This window comes from Onychomys torridus, chromosome 18, assembly GCF_903995425.1.
Source record: "Onychomys torridus chromosome 18, mOncTor1.1, whole genome shotgun sequence".
NCBI lineage: Eukaryota > Metazoa > Chordata > Mammalia > Rodentia > Cricetidae > Onychomys > Onychomys torridus.
Window position 1 is genome coordinate 25662219 of NC_050460.1, and position 16968 is coordinate 25679186.

Sequence of the window (16968 nt, forward strand, 5' to 3'; positions counted from 1 at the left end):
ACAAAAATGTTTGTTTTTATTCTCCTTTTTCATTTATAAAATATTGTTGATATTTTTTCTTTATCAATCAATTTTGTTGTTGTTTTCAAGACAGGGTTTCTCTGTGTAGCTTTGGAGCCTGTCTTGGAATTCAATCTGCAGACCAGGCTGGCCTCGAACTCACAGAGATCCACCTGCCTCTGCCTCCTGAGTGCTGGGATGAAAGGCGTGTGCCACCACTGCCCGGCCAATCAAATGTTTTTATCTTGCCATTTTCTCTTGCTTTTATTCTTTTTTCTTTTCTAGCCTTACGTCTTTTCCTCTTCCTCTTCCTTATCCCTTTTCTTTATTTTACTCACTTGTTATTTTTACTTTTATCCTAAATAATTTTAAATTTCACAGCATATTCTATTTAAATTTTGGCATTTTCCATTAAACAGTCATTGGTGATTTATTGGCTGGCTTTACTCAAAAAGGAAGAACATAAATTTATTAGAACTGAGCCAGGCAGTGGTGACATACACCTTTAATCCCAGCACTAGGAAGGTTGAAACAGGAAGTGTTTCATGTCCGGGCAGAGAAAGGAATATAAGGCGGGAGGAGACAGGAGCTTAGACTCTTAACAGGCTGAGGAGTTGATAGGGTAAGAGCTGGTGGTGGTGGCTGCTCTGCTTCTCTGATCTTTCAGCTTTCACCCTGATATCTGGCGTCAGGTTTTTGTTAAGACCAATTTAAGATTCAAGCAGTGAGTGTGTGTGTGTGTGTGTGTGTGTGTGTGTGTGTGTGTGTGTGTGTGTGTGAGACAGCATACATGTATAGGCCAGAGAACAACTTTTTGGAGCTGATTCTTCCTCCTTCATTGGGTCAAACTCAGATCCTCAGGCTTTGGGGGCAATCACCTTTACCTGCTCAGCTTTCTCACCATTGGTATCACAATAGAAGATTTTTTTGTGTGCAAATGCACTCAGAACAGTTTTAGTTTCTACAACAATAAAGTGAAAACTGTAATGGTCAGTTCTTCATAAGTCCAGAAAATAACACAAAAGAGCTGAGCTGAAGTAATTCTCCTTGCCATTTCTTCTGGCTGGGGGCTGAAGAGCAGTTTCCAGCTGCAACTGTAAGACTGTTTTCTACAGGGACCTTCTCCACCACAAGTGAAAAAGAAACTGTCCATCATCATGGGAAAGAGAAATTGGGGAGTGTTCCCCTGGAGGGGTGCTGCTGTGTTGGTGTTTAACTTAGTAGCTACTGTGTTTCATCGTTCTCAGTTCCTACAGTCTAAAGTTTTAAATAATCTAGTCTTAATTTTCTTTCTTACAGAGCAGTTAAGCTGATAATGCTGCTTCTCTTTCCCTATAGTTATCCTGATGTTCAAGTTAGAAACAGAGATGTAAAAACTAGGAACAGTGGTGCATGCCTGTAGTCCCAGCACTGGGGAAGAGGGAGAAGGACCAGATGTTCAAGATCCTCCTGGGGTACATAGCAAGTCTGAGGCCAGCCAGGAACACATGGGACTCTATCAAACACTGAGTTAGGAAGGTTAGGAAAAATGATTTTTTAAAATATCATTATAGGAAAAAGATACTTTGCTTTCCAGCCATAAATTAATAGTGGAGAAATAGTCTGAACTATCTCAAGGCACAACCCAATAAAGACATTTCTTTATCAATTATTTACTGACCATCTGTTTGCATGATAGGTACTGTCAGGTCCTCAGGATGAACTGCTGGCACAAATCAGGCACAGCTCCTGCCTGTTCTTACTGTTACAGGGTAGCAACCAGAGGAGACAGCTGGGACATGGGTTTAAGCCATAGAAACTCTCTATTAGTTGGACAACAACCACACTAGGTATTGGGAATCCCATTGTAGCCCTGAGCCTCTCTCAGGGTGAGCTTTTAAGCAGAAAAACCATGCCCTGGGTTGACATGCTTCAGTCAACAAGAATAGCCAGAAGCAGAACTATAAACACCAAAAAGCAAGGTCTGTACATTTAGAGAGTTCCCCAGAAGGAGAGACTTTGAAGGATTAGGTCTTTGTTTTTATTTTGGCAGGTGGTACTATGTGCTGAGTCTTACAGCCTGAGTAGTTCTTCCATTATAGAGTCAGGGATGCTAGGGTCCGTGGCCCTGTTACACTTACAAAGCTCACAGGCAGGAGAGGAAGTAGAAGTTGCTCCTAATTCAATAGTGAGATAAATGGCTCTTAATTCAATAATGTCATATATATCAAGAACTAGAATCCCCGGGGCTGGGGATTTAGCTCAGTGGTAGAGTGCTTGCCTAACAAGCGCAAGGCTCTGGGTTCGATCCTCAGCTCAAAAAAAACCAAAAAAACAAAAACAAAAAAACAAAAAAAAAACAAAAAAACAAAAAACTAGTATCCCTAAATATCTGCTGTGAGGAAAATAAAAAGTGATCTCTGTACGATTTGATAGGCATGCAACTGCAGAATTGCCGAGTTCCCCAACCACCCCAGAATGGTCTCTGTATGCTTCTAATGTGGAATAAAGGACATTTTGGAAAGAGCGTGGGGGAATACAGTACTCCAGCGGACGAGATGTGAAAAGTTTAGCCCAGTGTCAAAGGCTCCTGGAGTAGAAAAGTGAGAAATGTTAAGAGGTGAACCATCGGGAACAGGTTTCTGTGTGGCTCATATAAAATGCATTCCCTTTTATACTGGAAAGTTTCATTCTCTCCCACACATGTAAAGTTGTCTTAATCTTCCCATGAATTCCTCATGCTAGGTCATACTTACTCAGATTTATTCATATGCGATTATTTAATCATAATAATATTGTGAAGTGGGGAATCTGGTGATAGTAAAACAGGTTAGGGAAAATAGAGATTAACTCTGGGAATTCTAGAAACCCCTTAATGCTAAAGGATGAGCCTGAGTTCCCTAGCTGAAGGAAGGTGGTGATTCAATCCAAGAAAATATGCCCAAGTGATCTCACTCAGCAAGATGACACTCTCAATCAGGTGCTTGGAGTAAAGAGAGTGGAGGGATTCTGAGAGCACATCCTAGGAAAGGATGGAGCAAAAGGAGCCAGAAACCGGAAGAGCATTTACAATGTCAGAATCTAGGTATCTACCCCAACATCAAGCCATGAAATGGCAGCCTAAGATTCGGGTTTTCATTTGGAAACAATCCCAATAGTTTTTAGCTTAGATTAGAAAATGAAATGGAAAAGGGAAAATGTGGAGAGAGTTTTGCAATAGATCCAGAGATGTGAGAGCAAATTGCCTGAAATGGTGAGAAACTAGTGTCTGGAGGTGAACATGTTTATAATGAAGTGAAATGTTTAATAGACCTTCTTCATGAAAGACCTGCTTTGTCCTAGGGATTATGGGCAGTGTGAAGGAAAACACAAACAACACTTGTTTGGGGCTTCAAGAGCTGGGCGTCTAGAAGTGACTCAGAGTTCTGAGCAAATGGAAGAAGCCAGCTGGGATTCTTGTTTATGTACATAGCCAAAGGATACCGTGGATATAGTCCAGGTGTGGAGGCATGGGCTGGTAAACCTTGCTTTATTATTTTTTTTCCTCTGAGACTACATAGCAAGGCTGTCTCAAAAGACAAAATAACAGCCAGGAGAGGAAGTGAAGCACATCATATGTGGAAGCAGGAGGATCAGGAGTTCATGTTTAGTTCCAGCTACATAGCAAGTTCAAGTTCAGCTCAGGATAGATGGGACTTGGCCACACACAGAATCACCCACATCACTGATGCCAACAAACAGAAGCAGTGGTTTTTTAGTGAGACATTTAGTTATTTTTATACACTTAACTTCAAATAATTTAAAAACATTTTTTCCAGTTTACTTCTTTTTATTTAACTTTTATTCTTCTCACGTACATCACATCCTTCGGCCACTCTTCTCAGTCCTCTCCCTCCCACCTCCCCTCCTGTTTCCTTTAAGAGAGAGAGGTGGGCAGGGGTTTCTTGGGGATGTCCACCTAACATGGTCTAACAAGATAGAATAAAACTGGGTACAAACCCTCATCTCACAGCTGGACAGGGCAACTCAGTATGAGGAAAAGGGTCCTAAGCACAGGCAAAAGAGTCAGAGACACCTCCCCCCAGACCCATTTTTTTGGGAGTCCTGCAAGAACATCAAGCTACACAACCATAAGGCATATGCAGAGGACCTAGATCAGACCCATACAGAGTCCCTGTTTGTCTCTCCAATTTATGTGAGCCCCTATGAGCCTGGCTTAGTTGAGTCTGTGGCCCATGTTCTCATGGCATTCTCAACCCCTCTGGCTCCTACAGTCCTTCCTCCCCCTTTTCTGCAGGGTTGCCCTGGCTCTACCTAGAGTTTGGCTGTGGCTTTCACTTCAATTTAATATAATTCATTCATTCAGTAATAGCAATGTACAACTAGGAAATTCACAGCCAGTTCCTAAATGAAATAAAACACAGGTTGTAGGTAGGGGTGTTTCATCTTTGTGGAGATACAATTCTATAGTATAGCTGTGATCAAGCTATGCAACTTTTTTTTCTTTCAAAACCAAGAGCCAGGCGTGGCAGTAGGCATTTCAATTCAAGCTCTCCAGAAGCTGAGGCAGGAGAATTGCCACAAGTTTGAAAACAATCTGGCTTACATAGTGAGAACCTATCCCCCTAATAATAACAACACGCCCCAAAAGAAACCACTACCAGGAATTATGCCAGTTACCCATCCAAGTTGGTATAAAGAATCACTGTTATGATAAAGCCCTATGTTGTTAATTAAATTTTTCTTTTGACAGCTGTTATTTTTAATGAATTTTTTTATTTATCCATTGAGTGTGTGTGCTGTGATGTGCATGTGAAGGTCAAAGAACTTTTTCTCCTTCCACCATGTGGGTTCTGGGTATTAATTCCGGTAGTACAGTCTGTTGACGAGTACGTTAGCCCTCCCTCCAAACCATCTCGATGTGTCACAGGTAACTTTTCATGTGTCTCTTTATTAAATGGTTCTGTTCAATCTTGCTTCAACCTTGGTGACGAAACTGTCCTTCTAGAAACTCTCCAAAAAGTAACTACAAATAGGGTACTTGGAAGGGCATTGAGGCAGGAAGAGTTGGTGCTGAAGGCTATTGAGATTAGCTAGGATAAACACCACTTCTTAGCCTCTGCTACAGTCAGCTAGTGCAGATTTCCAAACTGGAGGTGTCATCCTTAAGACCTGTAAATCCCATGGTAATTGAAAATAAATCCATAGGGTTTCCAGTTGTGTTTCAGGAGTCATTATTGTTAATGATCTGAAATTGCAGTTAGCTGAGTTGGAAGTGAATGCTGGGTTAAAAGGTGGTGATGTGATGGGACAGCCTGTGGGTACAATACATGCAGAAATGGTAAATGTCTACTAGACGATCATTCCTGTCTTAAAATGTTTGCCACATAGAGCTGGAAATACATACAACTGCCTATGCACTGTTTGAATCAGCTTTGCCTGCATGGATCTCTGTGTATACCTGGCTAATCTTTTTCTTACTGTAAACTTTGAGCTGGGTAGGAAGATATTTTCAATATCAAAATGTATACCTAATTCCTACATTAGACAAACTCATCCAAGTTACAGGAAGTAAAACCTTCAGTTTTCAGCATATTCTCATATTTCAGTACTACTGGAATTGATGGCTTATGTCTATGGATGGGTATTGGAATTTTCCCAGGGGCCTGCCCTGAGAAGATCCCTCCCAGAGTCCTGGGGAAGATGCTATGGGCAGCGTGTGTGTGTGTGGGGGGTGTGTGTCTGAGGGGAAAGAATCTATGTACACCATGCTGTCTGTCCATTTTATTTCTCTAAGACAAACTTCTATCTACACAGCTTCAGTTCTGTTCTGACACTCAGCTCCTCTCTGTCCTTTTTCCCTGTCCTCTCATAGCCCTAACTGAATTCTTATGCTTACAATCTCATCTTCATCTTCAGTTTCCTGTCCATGCTCATTTCTTCTTCTTCTTCTTTTTCTTCTTCTTCTTCTTCTTCTTCTTCTTCTTCTTCTTCTTCTTCTCCTTCTCCTCCTCCTCCTCCTCCTCCTCCTCCTCCTTCTCCTTCTTATTCTTTTTTTTTTTTTAACTCTCCTGACCTGACCCAATCTTTACTCTCTACAAAAGCTCTGCCTTGTTCCTTCCTCTCTGGCTATGTGACTGCTCTGACCAGGAATCCTACCCCAACCTTCACTACACCTGGTTATGCAAAAAAACCTTTTGTCATGAGTCAATAGTTCTGGAATGCTACTAGTCCTGAAGGAAAAGGATGGTCTGAGCTTCATTTGCTATGAATCTACATTCTGCCTGTCTCCTAGGCTCTGTAGGGGTGTTACCTAGTCCAGATCAGCAGTAGGTCTGAGAAGCTTATACTGTTTGCTGTATGGTCTAGGAGTATGAGCACACAATAAATTAATATCAGCAGGAAACAGCTGATATATTAAAAGCTGAATAACAGCAAATATTCCCTGATATTTGACTTCCCTCTAGAAGGATTCCTTGACCCTTCAAAATATAGCTTTATCATATATATCTGAATCTCTATTTTATATACTTGCTGCCCGTAGCAGATAGGCAAAGATCAAAATGACAAAAACTACTTTCTAGTATCTGGTCTTTATATTGAGCCCTTGAAGATAGTGTAGTAGAAAACAAATATACATATGGGCTATTTAACAAAGCTGCACTCTGTGTAACAAATGGCATCATATTGAAATAACAGAAAATCAAACTTATAGCCATGTTCTAGACAGCACTTTTATTCCAAGGACACTGACTCACACAAAATGTGTGCTGCTCTAAACTGTGATGGTATTTGTTATTTTGGTATCTTTGAGCATGGTAAAGAGGTATACACTGCTACAAAAGGGGTTTTTGTTTAAGGTGCCTGGGGACAATGGAGAAGAATAGAGGCTTTCCAAAAAGGACAGCAGATGTCCTTTACCTAGAGATACAATTGGGTGTCAGACATCTGCCATGGGTGCTGGAAATTGAACTCCAGTTCCGTGACAGGCCCCCAGCCCCCTCTGGACCTTAATATGACTGACTCTATGAAGAAAGTACCATTCAGGCCATAAAATTCAGCACACATTCACTTGCCAAAAGTAAAACAAGGACCTAAACCATCCAAGTTTATAGTTCTGGGAAGTCTCTAAATGTACTAATCTTGTTTTTTTGTTGTTTGTTTTTTGATTCTGTAGTTCTGCTTCTGGCTGTTATTGTTAACTGTTATTGTCAACCCAGAATATGCTTAAAAACTAAACCCTGTCTCGAAAAACCAAACAACAAACCAAAAAAAAAACAAATCTCACCCTGAGAAAGGCTAAGGACTACACTGGAATTCAAAACATCCAGTGTAGTCGCTGTCCAGTTAAGAAAGACTTTCTATTGGTTTAAACCCATGCCCAAGCAGTCTTCTCTGGTTGATACCAGAGAACCCACAACAGCTCTCTACAACAGCTCTCTACCACCTTTTTTTGAGCTTATAATTATTACATTTCTTCCTTTATTTTCCTTCTTCCAAACCTTCCCAAATACCCCTTCCAGCTCGCCTTCAAATCCATGCCTTATCTTTCACTAATTGTTATTACATGAATATATGTATATGTATAATATATATGTATATGTATATATGTATATATGTATATCCCTAAATATAACCTGTCGTCTGTATTAATAACACTTTTATGCACGCTAGCAAGGCTGAGCATTTGCCACTAGCCAATTAGCGTCTCTTCCCTGGAGACCACCTCTCTCACCTGCAGCTTTCCTCAGTTGCCTACAGTTCCCATGCAGGGTTGGAACCTCTGGGTTTTTCTTTGTCCACGTGGGCATGTCCCTTGCTCAGTTTATGTTGGGCAGTCACATTGGTGAGACCTTATGTGTGTGGCTTCTGACATTACTAGAAGAAAAAATTGCACAGCAAGCTCCCTGATCCTCTGGCTCTTACAATCTTATGTCCTCTTCTGCAATGTTCCCTGAGCCTATGTGTGGGAGTGTTTTGTAGGTAGCTCCATTGAGCCTCTCTCCAGCCCTCAAGATATTAAGAGAGATTTTGTTGGCAAAATTAAAGATGCACTTCTTCAGGATCCAAAAAAGATTGGGTTAAATAATCAGAAGGACATGACATTTATAATGGAGATGAACAAGATTAGGCATGGAAGTTAACTTTGCAGATTATGGATAAATGTTGTTACTTTGAAAATCTGGTTAGAATATTAATTGGGGAATTAGATGTTTCCTATCACCTAGAGTAGTCAAAGTGATGCATATATATAACATATATGTATTTTATACAAACAGATATATTACATACCTGTAAATTGCAGCTAAAGATGAGGCTTTAGTTGTCTTTCTTACATTTGATTTCTAAATATATTTTTTAGAAATATTTCTAATATTCTTTTTTTGAGACAGAGTCTCTCTACATAGCCTTGGCTGTCCTGGAACTCACTATGTATACCAGGCTGGTTTCAAACTCACAAATCTGTCTGCCTGTTGGGATTAAAGATGTGTGGCACCACACACAGCTAAATATGTTGCCTCAGGTATTAAGTTCCTTAAGTATTTATTCATTTGAGAAACTCAAGAATAAAATTCAGGTAATAAATTAATGATGTATATTAGAAAAACGAAAAAGCAAGAATTTCTAAGCAATTATACAATGAAATGGACCTATATTATACTGCTTAATTCACAAATGTGAATATTTTCATAACTGTAATGCGGCAAAACTTGAAGGCAACACAAAAAATATTACATAACTAAAACGAGGAAAATTGAGGGAGACTGAGCTAAGAGATAGATCTTTGTCTTTCATGGTAAGATAGCAGATATTGTCAGTATTTGGCAACTTTAAAAAATGGTCTGCGCATGAAGATAAATGCACAAGAAATACCTAAAGGACTGAGTAGCCCTTAATGGTTCAGAGGACAGCTGCTATTTACAAACCTTCCAGAAGACCTGACTTTAAAAACCACGCACCAACAGAACCGATCAGAATTAATGTTAAGCTTTACTTATATTTATTTTCAAGTCTAAAATCTCAAAATCAGACATAGGACAGACTCTGAATAATGCCTCGGAAGAGTACGTTTAGTTGTGTTTTGTTCCTGGGGATTCAACCACATGCTGGGCAAGCCTCAGCTGACTGTGCTTTTCAAAACACCTTTCTATTGAGTGTTGAGTTCATCTCTTTCCCTCCCTTTCCCCATTGTGTATGTGTGTGTGTGTGTGTGTGTGTGTGTGTGTGTGTGTGTGTAGGGGTGGGGTGCTCATACAGGTCAGAGGACAACTGAATGCCATTGTCAACCTGTCACTGACCTGGAGCACTGATGGGTAAAATAGGTCATGGTCAGAAGCAGCTTGTGAAGTTTAAAATAGAGTCTGTAATTGTCAACCAAGCAAATGAAGAACAAATGACACAGAAAGGAAAAGTGAACACATGCTAAGTCTAGACTCCAGCCTGTGCAAACCAGCCAGGTAAAGGGACAGCATTTTACTCAAGAGTCTGGGAAATTTTACCATTGCTCTATTTGGTTTTCTTCCTTTGGGTCTTGGTATTTTAATTACTACAGTCCGAACAGGACATTTTAGACTGTGTTGAAAGTCTACACTTGTTTGGTCAGTGTACAGAACTTGAGATACTGAGATACAGATAGATGTTGTAAAAGTTTTTCAGGAATTAGAGTTGGCTCAGTAGTGGAGCATACCAGGCCCTGTGTCCAAGCACAGCAAGGGGTGAGAGTAGACATATAGTTTTTGACAGCTGATACCCAAACCTAAACACATTTTCTGAAGTCAATAAATCTGCTCTGCGGAAGCTTTATAAGGTTCAAGAAAACTTCCATACTCGAATGCATGTTCTTCCCCAGTTCAGCAAGCTTTCTTTGAAAACTTCCCAAGGATTCACTGAATCTTTTCAGGGGATCAAGAATCCTCCCCTTCCCTAAAGACTCTGTGTTAAAACAGATTCCCCCATCCTGCGTTTTCTTTTGAGACAAGATCTCATTATGTAGACTTGAGTTGGCATGGGATTCACTATATAGACCAGGCTAACCTCAAGCTAAAAGAAACCCTACCTTTGCCCACCAAGTCCTGGAGTTATAGGTATGGACCACCATATCTAGCTCTAGATGTATTTCACACAGTGTCACTTTACATTTGCAAAAATATAAAATGTGGGAGATTAAGAAAACAAGATGGTAAGACCTCATATTGAAGACACCACTCCCTTTAGATGCAGAACAGAGAAACCAACTTCAACTGTCCAGGGACTTTCTCCCTGCTGGCTAGCTTATATAGTGCTAGATGCAAGCTGCTAGGCTAAGAAAGATGCCAATGGTTGAGTCCACAATGGAATTTGCATGGTACCATAGAACCTCCTAGCAAGATATGTGCACTGGCTCAGCAAAGGCATAGTGGTTATGAGGATATTGTTCTAATTAGATATAAAGCTTACTCCAAAGGAGAGAATTCATGCCTCGTACTGTAAACCTAGTCAAAAGCCAAGAAAGCCTGCTGGCCCTAGGAAGGAACCTTATGTTTTATTAAACAGCCATACTGTCAAACTGCCTTCGCAATGTTTATACTCATGGGCTTGTGTTGCCAAGGCTAGAGGAACATTGCAGAAAAGGGGGTGGGAGGAAAGATCTGGCCAATGGGGAGAAGTGGGAAATACTGAATTCAGGGCATGACATAACTGATGTATTTATCTATGCACAGCAACTGTGATTACTTGCACAAAATCAAACCAATCAAAATTGCAGCATAGATGGCCCCACCATTGGCAGAGAAGCTACTAGTAATTGATGGCTGATGATCTAGGGAGTCACTCTGCTTTGAGGACATAGATGCTGGAGGCACTAGGGGGGGATTTGGGAGGAAGGTGGTGGTGGTGGATGGATATAAAATATATTGTATGAAAAATATTTTTACAAAATCAATGACATTCTTATTAAAATTAGTGTGGAAGCTACTTTTCATTTCATTTTTAAATGAGAGATGAGTCTCATATACCACAGCTGGCCTACAACTCACCATATCTCCACTCCAAACTGCTAAGATTACAAGGGTGCAACTCCTCGTCTGGTTTATATAGTACCGGGGAATTAAACTCCAGGTTTGCACATATTAGGATTAAAAAAAAAAAAAAAAAAAAGCAACCAACCGAGCTACATCCTCACACAAATGCTGCATTAACAAATAAATGGACTACCACTAAAACAATTACTAAAGTGCAGTTTACCCACCATCCCCACAATTCCCCAGAGTTTTCTGGATTGCAAGCAGCAGAAAATATTGGATAGGATTTAGATTGTGGAGATAAACAGATAGAAAATAAAGGATAGCCTTCAAGAGGGCCTGGAACCTATCCCAGTGAGCCCTGTCTCTGCCCCAGGGTATTTATAGAGACACCAAGGGGTGGAGCAAAAGACCTCCTCCCCCAGCACAGCCAAGTGCAGACCATCTCACACACCTGCACTCAGACCTATGCAGACCTGCTAGGTAAAGCCACGAGGAATCTAAAAACAGGCTCCCACACTAGTGCTAGAGATATAGCTCAGTGTAACCCTGAGTCCTTCCCTAGCATGGACAAGGCCCTAGGTTCAATCCACAGCAATGCAAAAAGAAAAAAGTGAAGTTTTTCACTAAGCTTTGGTGATCTCAACAAGCTCTCCACAGCTGCAGTCTCACATTCAAATATCACTGCCTCCCACCATGTGGCAAGCTCTGCCAGCTTGGGAACTTCCAATAACTCAGTAATAAATTCCAAGTGTCATGCAAATGTCTGCAGAGCAGGTACATTACAAACATCGAAAAATTTAATGCCTGGAGATGGCCTAGTAAATGGCTTGGTAACTTTCACTTTAAAACTGTACACTTCATGTAACCGTGAACATTTCTGCTTTTGCTACCATGTGATGTTAAACAGGTCCTATGTGAATATGCTTTGAAAGCAAGAAACAAAAATAACTTACAAAAACTCAACATCTTCATTTTCTTCTATTTTGTATTTACAATGACCTTACCTTATTCTGTATTTCCAGGCTAACAATTCAACAACTACAATTTGTAAGCCCAGCTAGAATGGTTCCCTAACCTCAAAGATATCTTCATCTTAGTCCTTACAAAACCCGTAAATGTCAGATTAAATAGCAGAGAAATGAGGTCATAGATGGCACCCATTCAGCTTTCAGATAGGAAGGCTATCTTGGATTATTTGGGTGGGCAAAATGAAATCACACACACACACACACACAGAGAGAGAGAGAGAGAGAGAGAGAGAGAGAGAGAGAGAGAGAGAGAGAGAGAGAGAGAGAGAGAGAGACCTTTAAGTGTAAGGGCACCAGAAGAGAAGGTCTGGGCCTCTCTTCTCTGCCTTTAAATATGGGGAAGTAACTACGAGCTGGGGAGGCAGGTGGCTCTTGAAGCTAGAAAAGGTAAGGAAGCAGATACTCTAGTGTAATGGCTACTCTCAGTTAACTTGACTACATCTGGCTAGATATACTTGTGAGGGATAGTTTCTTAACTTGAAGTAAAAAGACCCACTTTTATTCCAGGTGTTTTGGGGTGGGAAGAAGAAATCTTCAACCTTTGCCAAACTCTGCTGGCAGCCTTTTTATAGTGCCCTTTGCTTGCTTGCTCTTACTATGAAGTCCATCCCTTCACTAGCCATCAGAGCCTACTTCTCTGGCAATTCTAACATCTACTAAAGACCAACTGACTTATCTAGTCTTGTGGACTGAACTACTGGATTCTTGACCTTTCCATTGGTAAATAGCCATTGTTGGGACTAGATGGATCACAGCCTATAAGCTATTCTAATAAAATATATATTCTTTAAGTTCCTTTCCTCTAGAGAACCCTAATAAATCTAGACTCCTCCAAAGGGGCAGAGTTGTGGCTGCCTCCCTCTTAGACGTGTATCCCTTTCACAGCAGGAACAACGGAGCACTGGAGAGTTCGTCTGTATGGACAGATGTGCGGGTACCGTTGTCTTCCTATCCCTATTTGAGTTAGGTTGCTGAAAGGGGGTTCAGGAATGCAATGGAACAAATAGAAAGGCTATAAATGCTTTTGATTCCCTCTCAGTCTCAATTTTCATAGCACAACTACTGAACACATGTGACAGTGGAGGAAAGCTTAACTCACATACATTAGTAAAAGAAGACTTCCTGACACATGTGGAGTTAATGATCCATTTCTTCACAATCATGGAAACAATAATTAGCCTCAGGACTAAGATCTTGTCTTTTCCCTAGCAAGTTAACTTCCAAAATAAAAGTAGACCAAAGTTAAAAAATATTTTATTTAAATGAAAACCCTTCATTTTAGAACTTTCATGATGATGATAAACTTCAGAGGCAAAGATGAAAGAAGTATATTGTAATCCTTGCAATTCAGACAAAATGTTTGACTGCTATTTTCTCTAGTGAGAATAGCAAGGCTAATTCCGTTTCAAAAACCTGGTAACTCCCCTTTATGAACAATTTTCTTAATTTTTGTGGAGTTACTGGCATTCTTCTTCACAGATACAAGTAGGTAAGAACACTGATCGCTCTTGATTGGGTCTCAAGTGTGAACATCATCTGGCAGCTACCATAGCTTTATGTTTTAAACATCAGCACATGATGTATTTCAGGGTGTAGGTAAGTTTAGATCTGAAAGAGCAACAGTCTTGGGTATTTTCTATTTCAAGTCAAACTGGCATATTAAGTTTTACAGTTGCCCTACAAACAAATCATTTTACCAAAAAAAAAAAAAAAAAAAAAAAATTCAAAATACATTTCACTTAAAAGTTCTGCAGTTTTACAATGATTACTGAGTCCGTATAACAAAGTTTGATCATATATAAGTGTTCAGAGTCATAACAGCAACTAAGCAGGTAACTGCAAAGCTCCCTGCTGGCAGTTCTAAATACTAGCCTCTTTTGAAGTGGTACATCTAGGATTGAAAAACAGCCATTCCTCTTAGGTAATGTCTGACATTATGTCTACATATCCTTGCTGAGGAAAAGAATAATGTCTCAAGGAAAAGAAGATTTGAAGAACCTCTTTTACTACTGAATTTCAAATCACACACACAAAGTAGGTGAGAAATTCTTTTATCATATTTAGAATCAAAATATCCCTTAAAATATTTACATTTTACAGTAAAAAGGATAGCAAAACACAAGATCATGTACAAGCTTAAGTATTCAAGTTTCTGAAGAGCCAGAAAGGAAAGGAATATGGCCTACCACAAACTGCAGTACATGGTAAGAAATGCCTTCAATAAGTACAGATTAGAGCAATAAATGGACTCCTTGGGCTTCCGATTCACGGTCAAAAGCTGCCCAGCTAGATGATTAGTATGGTCTGATTAGGAAGTCGCCTGGCTTTTGTTGCTCCTCTACATTTTTTTTTTAAAACAGTGCAATTGAAAACAATGTACAGAGCACAGATTACTTTCAAATTAGTCATTATATAAAGGACATTCACTAGAGGCAGTAAATATATTCCATAGTTAACCATATTTGCCAATTAAGGAATAAAACTAAAATTTCTAAGCCTTTATTGCATTAATAAAACAATCTTTGAATATACAGCATTGTAAAACTTTTAAAAATAGTAAATTCCTGTAAGTAGGACAGTGGTGTGAAGGATGGTGGGCACTGGTGCAGACAGAGCACTCTGCTCTGACAGTTTACTGCTCTGCAAACCACCAACAGTGGAGATTTAAAGATGGCAGTCCTACCAGGCAATCTTATAAAGATACACAACATGGAACAGTTTTGAATGTGACGTTGAAGCAGCCTGCAAACTTCACCTTTTGCTTTTTGCTCTGTCAGTGTGGTCCCTGTCTTTGTGGTACCTCTCTCTGTCCTTCTCCCCTTCTCTGTGTTTGTTCTTCTCTCGTTCCTTCTCCTTTTCCTGGTCCGGTCTCTTGTCTGCATTCTTACTCTCTCTGCCTGCTTTCCCATCTGTTGCTCGATCACTATGGGATGCCCGTGCCCTCTCCTTATCTTTGTGTCCTTCCTCTTTGCTTTTCCTATCTCGGTCTTTTTCTTGGCTTCTGTCTCTGTGTCTGTGCCTCTCAGATTCCTGCTCCCACTCTTTGTCATGACGCTCTCTTTTCAAGTGGTGGGAATCACTGTAAAACCTCTGACGGTCCCCTTTACCCCTATTAAACGGCCTGTCCAGTTGGTGTTGGTCTTGCCTACCCCAAGGGTCACTATGGCGCCTTTCTGGTCTCCGAATGTCTTTGACCTGATAAAAATTTTGTGGGCCCATATACCTTGATGCTTGTGAAAGGGGCCCCATCATTCGCTGTGGTTGGCCTGGGAGATGAACGGGTGGCCAAGGAACCATGGGATTTTGAGGAAAGCCAAAGCCTGGAGGGGGAAGTAACGGAGGTGGCAAATGTGGTGGAAATCCAAACCCACTTTGGGGAGGGAAGTTTGGAGGGCCTGGAAACGGGAATCCAGGAGGGCTAGACTTGAGATGCTGCAGACTGGGCTGCTGTGGCCTCATAGGTGAAAAGTTTGCACTTGCCCTGGGGCTGGTACTCCTAGAAGTAAAGTTGATGCTTTTAGAAGGAAATTCTGATTGGCATGTACTTCCAGCTTCAAATTGAGATGGTCCTGTAGTCGATCCTCTTCTAAATGGGTGGACGGTTTCAATATTTTGTGTTAAAATATCCTCCTGTAAAGGATTGGCTTGCTCTGCCTGTGAAGAATTGAAGTTTTCTACTGAGGATGAGTTTTGTACAGCCTCAGAATCATCATCCTGCTCTCCACATGAGTTCTTCTCTACAGAAGACAGCTTTCCCTCTCCACTGACGGGCTCTGCTAAGAGATCCTGGTTGTGTGGTGGACCAGGCAGAGCATGCTTGTCTCCATTCCGGCAGCTCTCCATATCTTTGCTTTCTGAGGTTGCCTGCTGATTTCGTCCTGCTGCTTGCCTAGGATCCCTTTTCAGATTGATAAACTGTGGGGACCTTGTGTTAGCAGCAAGATTTTCACTGCAACTCACATTGCCATCTATGTTTCCCTTTCCTGTACTAGGCCTGCATGGAGAATTACTTGAAGTCCGATTATCTTGCAAATTACTCTCTTGATCTTGGAGCAGCTGTCTTTTTAATGTTCTCTCTTTGTTTTCCACAGTTTCCTCTTGTTTTGATGGAATTGATAAGTTTGTTAAGAATGCTTCTGTAGAAACATCTGGTGGTTTCCCTCTCAGACTAAGACTCACCAAAGGCCCTGGAGAATTGGAAGAAGATCCCACCGAAGAAGATCCCACCAACGAAGATTCTTCTACTCCTGAATTTTTACCTGTAGATTCTGAAATATTATCTACTTTAATCTCCTTGGCTTCACCTTCAGGTACCTCCACTTTATCTATTTTCTCTACTTTCGGGTTGGTTTGATCACTTATAAAAGGAATTTCTTTAAGGGTGCTTTGTTCTACAGCTGGCTGAGCCTGCTCATACACTTGACCAGTAGTGCCCAAAAGGCTCTGGAGGATATCATCCACAGGAAGAGGCTTATTGGCTAATTCCAGAGTAGAAGGTTGATTTTCCCAGCCTATGAGGACCCCAGGAAGGAACCTTAAGGGTTTTGGTGGCTCCTGCTTACTGATTTCCATCAAAGGTTCAGCTGTTGCTGGCAGGTCTTCCTGAAGAGGCTGCGGGGCCTTGTTTCTCTGCTTGTGTAACACAGTTGTAAAGGAGTTGAAGAAGTCATTCTCTTCCTCGGCAGTCTCCTCTGTGGAGGACTCCATTTTACCTTTTTTGTCAGGTGGCAAGGCTGCCGGGGCAGTCTCAGGAGTCTCAGCAGTGTGACTAGGGCCTGCGTTAGCACTATGCTGCCGCTTCAGCTTCTGACGGATGATTAGGCCCAACAACAGATTAGGTCTGTGCAGCTCAAGTCCTGGAGAAAATAAACAAACATCAACAGTCATTTTCAATTCTTTCATAAAAGGGAACATTTTACAAGCAGTTCATTCCAAGGTATTGAATGGTGGCTAGCCAG

General features: G+C 40.9%; 1 protein-coding gene across 12 annotated transcripts in view; it reads right to left on the bottom strand.

The window, feature by feature from the left end:
• Positions 1-13246: 13246 nt before the first annotated feature.
• Positions 13247-16968, bottom strand: part of Phf3 (PHD finger protein 3) — a 74244-nt gene continuing 70522 nt past the window's right edge. For 10 of the 12 annotated variants that reach the window (XM_036167522.1, XM_036167517.1, XM_036167513.1 and 7 more), the window contains one exon: positions 14046-16866. In XM_036167522.1, coding sequence (XP_036023415.1) covers positions 14762-16866 — 2105 coding nt within the window. In that variant the 3' untranslated portion in view covers positions 14046-14761. Of the gene's footprint in view, positions 16867-16968 lie in introns of all 12 variants that reach the window. The other 2 variants (XM_036167511.1, XM_036167512.1) reach the window with 1 other exon arrangement.